This window comes from Poromitra crassiceps (genome assembly GCF_964638095.1).
Source record: "Poromitra crassiceps genome assembly, chromosome: 14".
Classification (NCBI taxonomy): Eukaryota; Metazoa; Chordata; class Actinopteri; order Beryciformes; family Melamphaidae; genus Poromitra; species Poromitra crassiceps.
Genome location: NC_139633.1, coordinates 18,147,291 through 18,159,398, shown reverse-complemented (window position 1 = coordinate 18,159,398; position 12,108 = coordinate 18,147,291). Strand labels below are relative to the sequence as shown.

Here is a 12,108-nt window from a genome sequence, read left to right as displayed (position 1 = left end):
TATGTCTCCAGCGCTATTGTATGCTAGCGTACGCACGCCCGCACACACACACACACACACACACACACACACACACACACACACACACACACACGCGCGCGCGCGCACACGCTCTTCCAGTGCAGGCGGTGGAGCTGTGGGCTCTCCGGTGGCGTGTCAATGTGTTCAGTGACCACGACGCCTGGTGTTAGTCTCATTACAGCGGGATCAAAGGGACATGAGCTTCATGGCAGCGGGGACTCTCTTCAGCCCCCTGAGAAGCAGCTCCTCATCTAATCTCAAAGGTCACATTTAGTCATTCAAATATAAAACAGCATTACATCATCACTCCCGCCCGCCCGCGCACGTCACGTGACCCAGCCGGAGGGGCTTCTTCTTCTTCATGGCCGAGGGTTTTTGGGGAACGGAAGTCACTGGAGCGGAGCTACTGTACAGCTGGCGTACGGTACGAGCAATCGTAAGCTTAGTGTAACGCACCGTCATGTCCTGGACCAACTGCAGTCCATCCTTTTGCGCTATGGAGCCGTTTAGGCCGGGGGGAAAAATCATGGTGATCATGACCTTACTGATATTAAATTGATCCAACCATCACACACAGCTATGAGAGAAGCTGGATGACACCTTGTCTTTGCACAGCCTCATAATGACTGGACATAATTGCATAGGCCATGAGTTGTACAGAGTCTTTGTGGCACCTCTGTAAGCCCGGGCTGGAACAATGCTCTCATGTCAGGGGTTAAGCAGGTTCGGGGTGAGAGGTCGTAAGTCACAGATAAGACCTTGCAACTACACTTTCAACTGCCTCCTCTTTTCTTATTTCACCATTGACGATTTAATTGCTTTCTTTTGAGGTGTAATGAGTCTCCGTGCTTTTTTCTCACCTGCACAAAATGTTATCCATATTTATTTGATCTCGACGCCGTTCCGACAGTCCTTTCTGTGTTTGATCATTTCCTATATGACGAAATAAAAACTCTATACACTGCGGTCGAAAAGGCAAGAAACACGGCCGTATATAAAACACAACATAATGTTGGCAATTATAATCACGCCGATGGTTTTGCCGTGCGATTTAGTTTTTTATTCTTTAAGTGTGTGAATGACACAGTGAGTGGACAATGATGGTGGCAGCTAATAACAGTGCGGTGCCAACAGCAGTTCCTGGGGATCTGAGCAGCTGTTCTGCAGTCTATATTGGCCTGTTCTTCAAGTGGAGAGGAGGAGGGGGGGGAAAAGAGCAACCTAGATGAGAATTTTGTGCTTCAGTGGCTATTGAAAGATGAGGCAATAAACTGCTAAACTTGAGTAATCACACACTCCCGGAGGAATTTCTCAAATGGGGATGGTCAAAAAGCTTGAAATTCGAGCCCGTCGCACGCGGCGCAGGCTTTAACATTTGATGAGATTCATTATTGTTGGGGAGCCTGAATACAAGTGTCTTCTGATTACAGGGCCCTCCATTAAAAGTTCCCACCAGTGTGCATTTCCGTGCTAGAAGAACGTCGACGGGATTAAAATCTCAATTCACTCGCAGTCAATTCTCCGGTAACAAGATTTCATTAAAAAGCAGGCAGGGGAGGAAAATGGACTCGAAAGGCACTGAAACAGCTGGAGTATAAATTATAAAAATGTGCTTTCTGCTAACTGAACACACCTTCAGCTCGCGGATGCATTATTATTTAATGTTCAGAGGAGCTGTTTTTTTTATGTAAATTGGAAGTCTTCTATTCTCTTCAGTCCCCGTCTCAATGCCAGGTACTTCCACAACCAAGCAAAAGAGAGAGATTATGCAAAGCAATTAACATATGAAAATAACGTATTAATATACTGTCTCTGAACTGTATCCAATCAGTTCCTTTTCACTGGCGTGTGTACAAAACAATTAAAATTAAATTTATACTGCTCTTCCCTTAACATATTCCGCAGCAAATGGAATCAGTGAGCAAATGCTGACAAAAGTTTTACAGGCCTGTGTTGTTCCTCCTTAAAGGCACAGCGACTTTTAAGAATATTTATAAGACGGGCACACTAATAAATTCTGCTCTTTGTTTCTCCCTAATGATGTGTGCATCTGAGACAAAGCAGTGGAATCCATAGTGCTAGCCAGGTGCTAATGAATGGCTTACATTATGCTGTCCGCTAATTACTAGCCCACCATAAATAAAACACAAGACAATCAATTAGCGCTGGACGTGTGTTTGTTAGTCACGGGCAGCCGGTTCCTCCAGGCCAAAAGGCTCTGCCTCTTCAGGGTGTCATTCTGTAAAATGGGGCAGGATGAGTTCAGATAAATCACGTTCTGACTGAATGTTACTGAGCAGCTCTTCAGGGCAAATCCATTCCTACTCACACGGATTACGAGTCAATTAATACCTATGCAATTTGAACCCAGAGAGAGAGAGAGAGAGAGAGGGGAGCAAAACGCTGTAATGCGCACGGAGCAGAAAGTCCTTTCCACTGAATTAAACAAAGCAAAACCACCAACAGGCAATCATCTCACTACCTTCTAATGGAGCTTTGCAGGAAGCCTTCCACTTCATAACAGAGCTCCTCCAGTTTCCCAGACACACCAACCGACGTCCAACTGACGGACATCTCGCACGCGATTTGAACCAGAGCAGGGCGAATCAGAGTGCATTAACACTGCATGTCGAAGGCACTAACTGAATGATCCTAGCATTATGCGGCCTCTGGCCTGGCCCTATCTGCCTAGTTTGATGCATAATTTGAGCATTAATGTAATTTACATTTTAACACAGTCCCAAAAGTAAACTGATTAGTTGATAGTTATCTGCTAATGTGCCAAGAGGACCCACATGTCACTTGCATGCAGGCAGAGGGACAGGATTACACACGACAAGGTTGGCCTTGCAGGAACAGCAGACAAAGAGATGACGCCTGCCATAGGATAGACGCCACAGAGCTACCACAGACGCACGCACGAGTTTAAAGGGACAGCTCACCCTAAAATCCAAAAGACATATTTTTCCTCTCACCTGTAGTGCTATTTATCCATCTACATCGTTTTGGGATAGTTGCCTGAGTTTTTGAGATATCAGCCCTAGAGATTTCTGCCTTCTCTCCAATACAATGGTACTGGATGGCACTCGGCTTGTGGTTTTTGCCGTTTTGAGCACCACAAGCCGAGTGCCATCCAGTTCCATTGTATTGGAGAGAAGGCAGAAATCTCTACGCCTGATATCTCCAAAACTCAGCAACTCACACCAAAACGATGTAGATGGATAAATAGCACTACATGTAAGAGGAGAAACATGTACTTTTGGATTTTAGGGTGAGCTGTCCCTTTAACACAGCATCTTCGGAGGTAAATGGCTGTCGTTCAGGTTTGCTAGTGTAGCATTTCTGTCTAACAGGATCCATCTTTCTTCTTTACTCTCAAGGACCTTTAAACAGATCATACCAATAAGGAGGGAGAAGCGTAACAATAAATCTAAAGGCTATAGACGGTTTTCACCAGCTGCAACCCCACAGCACTTCCTTTTTCTCAGATTCTTCTTCTTCTGTGTTTTATGGCGGTTGGCATCCTTAAATGTTGCATTACCGCCAACTGAATTGTATCAGCTTCACAGTACTAACTATTTTACAGTGTCCACTTTCTCAGCTGTTCAGCGGAAAACACTGACATACTTCTATTTATATTTTTGCTATACGTTTAAATGTAAAGATAGGCCGATGCGTACAGTAACGTACTGATAGTCAGCTTACTCTGTAACATGTAGCTTTCATTAGCCTCTCAGGCTAGCTCCGGACCAGACAACAACACTTCCTACTACCCAGCGTGTGCATGTCTTTCCGACAGTGGTGGTTGTTATGGCAACTATCATCAACAACAACAACAACTACTAACTACTACAAGACATAAAGACCGAAATAGGCTACGTTGTTACTGTCTCTGTCGGAGACACGGCCTAACGTTAACATTTAATATGAGCCGAATATCAGCCTGCGCTCAGCTATGTATACAGGAAGTAAACCGGATATTCAGATGGGTTGTGACGGTTTGCTATTGTTGTCAAGTTCAAATAGGTTCTCAATTGTGTTTGCAGGCCTTAGACCACTTGGCAACGTCTAAATATCTATGATTGTGCAAAAGTTTGGAGAGCAATTCACTTGCCAGGCATTTCAGCAATCAATCTAGAATTCAGGGTAGGGGGGGGGGGGGGTACACATATTAAAAGTATTTCTAGTTCATCAAATGTCTTTTATCTCTGTCCCAGCAGAGTTCCCTCTGTTTGATGGGACAAATTAGTGCCCCTGAAGATGATAGAAGCTCTTTAAAAAAAAGTGCAACGGCGTCGCAGTCCCATGATGCAACGCTCCCAGTGGTTACATCTGCTCCATTCTTTCATCTCCCTCTATTGTTAGGCGGGAGCTGTCACATTAGGAGGAGAATCGTGGCTCCTTCCCACCCCCAAGTAGCCCTTTTTTCCCATTCCAGCAGTTGGCAGGGTGGCAGGCCCATACAAAGGAGCAGCAACCAGGAGCACCGGGAGCGCAGAGGGGAGCACCGTTAGAGGGAAAAACAGTTTGGGAATTAAGGTCATTAATTTTCCACTTTCAAGGGCTGCCACACAGACGCAGATAAAGTCAGCATAAATATTCTGCCCAAGTTTCTCCTGTTTTTCTCCTCTCCCCATTTTCATCGGCAGCCCATTTATCTCCCTGCTGTCAATTAGAGGCTAAAGCAAAGAACTAATTAGGAACTGTGCAATTTTAATTAGCTGTTTTGATAATTAAACTAATTGGTTCCCTTGTGTTTCTGCAATGTGCGCCGAGAACTTTTTTGATATCTGGGCAGCAGATTTCCCATCCGCTGGTTAATTAGTCACTTTTGCATTAAAAAGGAGCCTTCCTTAATAGCCTTAATTTGCAGTTGAAAAGAGACTCTACCGTCAATAATTTGTGTAATTGGTAAGCGTTTGATTGTAATTTAGAGGCACGGCCGGACAGCTCGGCATGTCTAATTCCTAATGACTAGGATTAAAGTTGGATTAACTGTTTGGGAAAGGGATTCACTCTCCCCTCTCCCCTCTCCACCAAATGACACCTTGTCTACATTTGATTGGTCCTGAAATTCAAATTGACTAAGGTGAACAGCAGGGCTTACACAGTACATATTACTGCCTACATGGTGAGACTGTCAGGTTACATCTAAAACATTCCTATAATTCTCATTTTTCCACTGCTGCCCAGAGAGAATGAAAAAGAGGCTTAAAAGTGGTTACAATTTACTATGTGGTGTGTGTCTCCCCCCCCCCCCCCCCCCCCCCCCACTGTCAAACCCATTTGTGTACAAGTCTGAGGTGAGAACATAACAAAGAGCAGCCACTAGGAGGAGCAGGACCTTAAAATCTGCAAGAGCAGCAAAGTAAAGTAGGTTATGCACTGAGCAGCAATGACACTTACCGTAATTCAAATAGTTGCCTATGGCTCTCTCTCTCTCTGAACACAATATAGGCTATATCACGCAAAGCATATTCACAAACTGTAATTGAGTGTCTGCTTGAGTGACAGTTCCAAACTCCTTGATCTAGTGCACATGCTGCACTAGAGTAACACACGACTACTAGTATAGCATGATAACATGTTTTATGGTTTCATTTATACTATTGCTGGGGCCAAACTGGTGTTTACAAATGCCAGCTTAAATGCTAAGGATGTATTTGAATATTGCTAGAAGCTGGGAAACCTGACCTAAAAGCATATCACTCAGCATCTTAACTACCGGGGACCATCTCGACTTGTATAACACACCCTGACAGTATTCTGATTAAAAAGCACCATTCATCCCACTTAGCTAGAATACAATTAAGGGACATGGCTTTAAAAGCCCACCCCTGAAGCCTCTCCCCATCACACATAAAAAGAGCACTCTCCACTGAGCCTCGCCTGTAAATATCATGTTTGATATGAGCTTTTAATCTGCTTAGCCATTCTGAACTATAGAATGGGCTCATCCCTGTCTCTGAAACCCCCCTATCCAATGGCTGTGTGCCGGAGGACGAATAGCACACACAACACTAGTGCGCTATCTGATTAGGTGGGGTTAATTACAGAGCACTGTTTTGTAGTGGCTGCATGTGAGAGCCGCCCATAAATAGATGGGCACGGCTAATGCACGCTCAGAAATTAATTTTAATTAACGACTCTGGGGCTTGTTTCTAGCATCCGCTGACCCTGCTGTTGGATTGTGGAGTGGGGAAGGGTCTGCAACCGAGGGGTAGGCAGGGTGCACCATGGCCTAGGTGAGCAGTATCATAGACACAGTGGATACCGCGTGTCATTACACCTATACGTACTGTGCGCCATTTGTGTTGATGAGCGCCGCCTTGATTGAGAGTCAGTGTGCAGTCCCGTCCTCCATGTTATTATTATGATCATTGCCAGAAGAGATGGACTGAGATACAGCACTGACTGAGATACAGATCTCCGCAGCTAATAATGCACAAATAATGTTTTAGTTGAACGCGTTTGCCTACATGGTTATTTAATATTTACAGTCTCTGATGATGATGGTGAAATAACCCTACCCCTTAGGCACCTACCTGTATATTGGTTATTTACAGTCTCTGATAACATGTTTGCTCTAGCATCATGGTGAAATAACCCTAACTCTTTGGTAAATTATCACCTATAACCTCAATTACTCCCCCTCCCCTCCATGCACGCACGCACGCGCACGCGCACGCACACGCACACACACACACAGACGCACGCATGCACACTTTCCTTTCCTCTCCTTCCCCCCTGAACGGCCCTTTCATAGTGATGTTTCCACATTCAAATGTCAAATGGCTATTTGAAGTCAAGCGCTGATGATAGTGCAGCCATGTTTTCGCCTTTGCTTTCCCGTTTCCTGCGTGTGATTGGATTAATTATGTGTCATTCACTTGGCTAGAGGTCAGCACACATACATTCTCGGTCATAAGTCATCAATCTATGTGACTGTGGAGATGAAAAGTCAAGCATGTCAGCCAGGAAGCCGGTCAGAGAGGGATCAGCCCATTGATTTCAGGGCCGACCCAATCTCAGCACGGCCTGCTGCCCATGAGGACTGAAATTACCACCAAGGGCTATGTACAGTGCTACATATAGCTTATACATAGCTTGCTATGTACGGTGCTACATATAGCTTATAGTTTGTTATGTACAGTGCTACATAGCTTATAGCTTGCTATGTACAGTGCTACATATAGCTTATAGCTTATAGCTTGCTATGTACAGTGCTACATATAGCTTATACATAGCTTGCTATGTACAGTGCTACATATAGCTTATAGCTTGCTATGTACAGTGCTACATATAGCTTATAGCTTGCTATGTACAGTGCTACATAGCTTATAGCTTGCTATGTACAGTGCTACATATAGCTTATAGCTTGCTATGTACAGTGCTACATATAGCTTATACATAGCTTGCTATGTACAGTGCTACATATAGCTTATAGCTTGCTATGTACAGTGCTACATATAGCTTATAGCTTGCTATGTACAGTGCTACATATAGCTTATACATAGCTTGCTATGTACAGTGCTACATATAGCTTATAGCTTGCTATGTACAGTGCTACATATAGCTTGCTATGTACAGTGATACATAGCTTATAGCTTGCTATGTACAGTGCTACATATAGCTTATAGCTTATACTGTAGCTTGCTATGTACAGTGATACATAGCTTATAGCTTGCTATGTACAGTGCTACATATAGCTTATAGCTTGCTATGTACAGTGCTACATATAGCTTATAGCTTGCTATGTAGTGCTATATATATATACATATATATAATATATATATATACAGTGCTACATATAGCTTATAGCTTGCTATGTACAGTGCTACATATAGCTTACACTACTAGGTACAGTGTACATATAGCTTACATTACTACAGTGCTACATATAGCTATATATATATATATATATATATAACGAATCAGCATGACGTCACTGCCACCCGGAAATGCGGAACCCCGCGGCAGTATATTTTGACATTCTGATTGAGAGCAGAAGTAGCTCAAGAGTTTGATGTATAATATATGCATGTCCTGTTAAGGTTGTGTGAACTGTCACAGTTTTTAAAATGTAAACAGAGTCAGCCGGCTAGAGTCAGACACTCAAGCCTCCCAAAGCTCACACTCCATAGGGTTACATTGCCGTTGCCACCCAGTGACGTGGTTTGTTTACCAAAATGCTGCTCGGCTGATCCCTCGTATAGCTATGTACAGTGCTACATATAGCTTACATACATATAGCCTACATGTATGCTATGTATAGTGCTACATATAGCTTACATACATATACATGTATGCTATGTACAGTGCTACATATAGCTTACATACATATAGCCTACATGTATGCTATGTTACATGTATGCTATGTACAGTGCTACATATAGCTTACATACATATACATGTATGCTATGTACAGTGCTACATATAGCTAAGCTTACATACATATAGCCTACATGTATGCTATGTACAGTGCTACATATAGCTTACATACATATAGCCTACATGTATGCTATGTACAGTGCTACATATAGCTTACATACATATACATGTATGCTATGTACAGTGCTACATATAGCTTACATACATACATGTATGCTATGTACAGTGCTACATATAGCTTACATACATATAGCCTACATGTATGCTATGTACAGTGCTACATATAGCTTACATACATGATACATGTATGCTATGTACAGTGCTACATATAGCTTACATACATATACATGTATGCTATGTACAGTGCTACATATAGCTTACATACATATAGCCTACATGTATGCTATGTACAGTGCTACATATAGCTTACATACATTATACATGTATGCTATGTACAGTGCTACATATAGCTTACATACATACATGTATGCTATGTACAGTGCTACATATAGCTTACATACATATACATGTATGCTATGTACAGTGCTACATATAGCTTACATACATATACATGTATGCTATGTACAGTGCTACATATAGCTTACATACATACATGTATGCTATGTACAGTGCTACATATAGCCAGGAACATGATCTAACAGGCGCGTGTAGACTAACAGTCTATAATGTGTTATTACTCAAATCATGAGATCTGTTACACTGCTGTTTCCAATCTAATTTTGGCAGGTGCAGGTTACAGGCTGAGCTAATATTGCAAATGACAGTTTCCTATGAGTTGACTCGTGTTATCGTTTCATTATTGAGTAGCATCATGTGCTTGGAATAGGGTTGTAATAACAATCTAGGGCAAAAATGTAACAGAAGGCAAGGACAGACTGAGCGCGCTCACACCACAGACAGCCTGCTGGCTGCTGACGAACCAGCATTATTGTAGCATCCACTCCTCTCTCCTAAATGGCTAATCTTCGTTGGATCTCACCCTTAATTGGTTAACAGTCTCCGCAGGGCAAGTGGAAGTGGTGCTATTTAAGGCTCCACCATGAAACAGCAACACTTTCATCTTGGCAATAACAGGCAACAATTATATTACCAGATTTGAAACTGAACCCTCTATCTACCCACTAATCAAAAACGCGGCCCATCTGTTGTGCTGTCTCTTTTAAAACGACTGTTTATCTACAGTATAGTGATAACTAAGTGTGTCTGGACACACTAATTAGAGCAGAGTTCTATTCTGAGGCTTCCTGATAAATACACTGCAATTAGATGCCATTTCTATTAAATTCTGCAAAGAAGTAAAGGGAAAAACACAATAAGCGCGTTTATGTAGGCTATCCTCCTAACTGTACCGAGCACCAGGTAGTAGCATCTCTCCCTCCCTCCCTCTCTCTCTCTCTCTGACACACGCACCAATGTGCGTGCGTGTGCACGTGCATCGATACAACCCATACGTGTGCAGACGCGCGCTCTCTCGTTCTCTCTCTATCACGCACATTCAGCATTCAGACTGGCAGACCAGTCACACACACACGCGCGCGCACACACGCACGCACGCACACACACACACACACACACACACACACACACACACACACACACACGCACACGCACACACACTTTCCCTTAGCTGTGCTTTTGTGTTTTGTCAGAATTAATGAGAAAAGTTCCCTTGCCCTAGGGGTAATTAGTGTCCTTGGAGTCAGGGATCGCGGAACCGCCCGGGCCACCCGGGCCGCGGCCCGGGTACTTTTCAGTTCCCAAAAAAAAAAAAAAAAAAAATTTTTTTTTTTAGATTTTTTTTTTTTTTTTTTTTTTTTTTTACAATTAAACCTCATTTACTTATTACACTCGACTGGTTGTTTTTCAGATGTGATGTGAATCTAAAGTGAACTAAACAAGTCAGATCCACTATAAATGTTTTTCAGTAGATGCTGTGATGTAGCCACAAGAAAGGTGCAATATTAATGTTTTTCAGGAGATGGCGATGTTGCTAGCTATAGGTTCTAAACAAGAAATGTGGTTCAAATGTTTACAGTAGTTTTCCTTTCTGGCTGCACTACAATGTTACAATGCTGTGAGACAGGCCCGGCGTTGGAGGGGGGCCTGACCGGGCCGGGCCCCCCATTCCCTAAACTGGCCCCCCCATTCAATTTTTTTTTTTTTTGTGTGTGTGCTAAAAACGTTTTTCCGTTTTTCTGTTTTAAAGTTTAAAACGGAATCTGGCTGTCATTAGGCATTGATTAACTGAATGCTATTGCTAACTGTTACTTTGAACCTCCATTTGCAATGATTCTGGCTGGATATTAATTAACTATTGTAAATTTGTCACAATGAATGCAATTTGTGCACAATGTGTAAATACATTTAATATTAATTGTTTAGGCCTATTTGTAAAGTCACAACACATTAGAGATGTGTGTAGTTCCTCATAGATTTAGCCTCTTCCTTTTGCTCTCAAATGCACCAGTTTGACGAATTTTACTTTAAAATGTACAAAATCTTCTTCCGGGGGAGAATCCCCCCGGACCCCCCTTGGCCCCCCCAAGCTAGGGGCAGGCCCCCTCTGTAATTTGGTTCTGGAGCCGGGCCTGCTGTGAGACGGAGCTAAACACAAAAGATGCAATATTAATAGTTTTTCATGAGATACTCAGTATTTAATATTAATACTAATACTAATAATAGAAAAGGAGAAGATACTGAATAATGACATCACAACAGTATAATCCTAATGTTAATTTAAAATTAAATATTCTTCTAAATATGGATAAAAGTCCAAAAAACATAAAATTTTCTTCGGCGCTGCCGAGATTCGGGGGGGGCGCGTCCCCCCGACACGCCCCCCGGCCCCCCCAAGTTCAGATGCGTTCCGCTATCCCTGCTTGGAGTTAAATAAGCTAATACTTAGACACCTCTGGCACAAGCAATTATGTTTGTGTATTGAATAATTGATTCAAAGAGGGGGGAAGGGCTGCTAATCAGATCTGAGCATAATGAATTGATTTAATTAACAGGGGAATCCGAGGGTCTCTGGGAACTGCGCGCATTTATTCAGTAGCAGCAGAGGCAGCGCGGCACATAAATTGGGTGGAGAGGCGGCGTGAGTATGCTTTTAGCAGTTGTCAGATTTGCAATTGGATTTGTTTGAATATAGTTGCTGTTTGGGAGCAAATGAGAACGAGGAGAGAGCGAATATTAACAGCGAGGACAGCTCAGCCGTTCAGTCCGAGCTTCTGATCCGTCCGTGTGTGCACAGTTACAGATAGGCGACAGTAGATTTACATCGCTTTTCATTGTTTTTCTTTCATATTCGCATGGAATTTATCAAGACCGACCAACGTTGTTTTACCAGTATTTATTTGCGTTGCAGTTTAGTCCGGATAGGGGGATTTCGCCGCGTATATCTCCGTATTCCGCAGATGAATTATTATTGATAGGAGGGGAAAAACGTGCAGACGGTAATTCATCTTTCCAGGGTTTTGGTTTATCGAGCCGTACTCGGTCTAGTCAGCCGCGCGTTTCAAAGCCATTTCTAGGAGAAGCCCCGAGCGGCGCAGGCAGCCTGCTGGAGCCGAGGACGGATCGCCCGGGGAAGGACTCCTCGTTCCTCAGGACGATGGTGCTGGAGAAGGAAGAGGGTGAGTAACATCCCCGACCACAGGCTACCTAAACCTGGAT

General features: G+C 43.1%; 1 protein-coding gene across 1 annotated transcript in view; it reads left to right on the top strand.

Annotated features, from left to right (window-relative positions):
* Positions 1-11,752: 11,752 nt before the first annotated feature.
* Positions 11,753-12,108, top strand: part of lmo1 (LIM domain only 1) — a 40,050-nt gene continuing 39,694 nt past the window's right edge. The window contains exon 1 of the mRNA XM_083650944.1: positions 11,753-12,068. Coding sequence (XP_083507070.1) covers positions 12,047-12,068 — 22 coding nt within the window. The 5' untranslated portion in view covers positions 11,753-12,046. The remainder of the gene's footprint in view (positions 12,069-12,108) is intronic.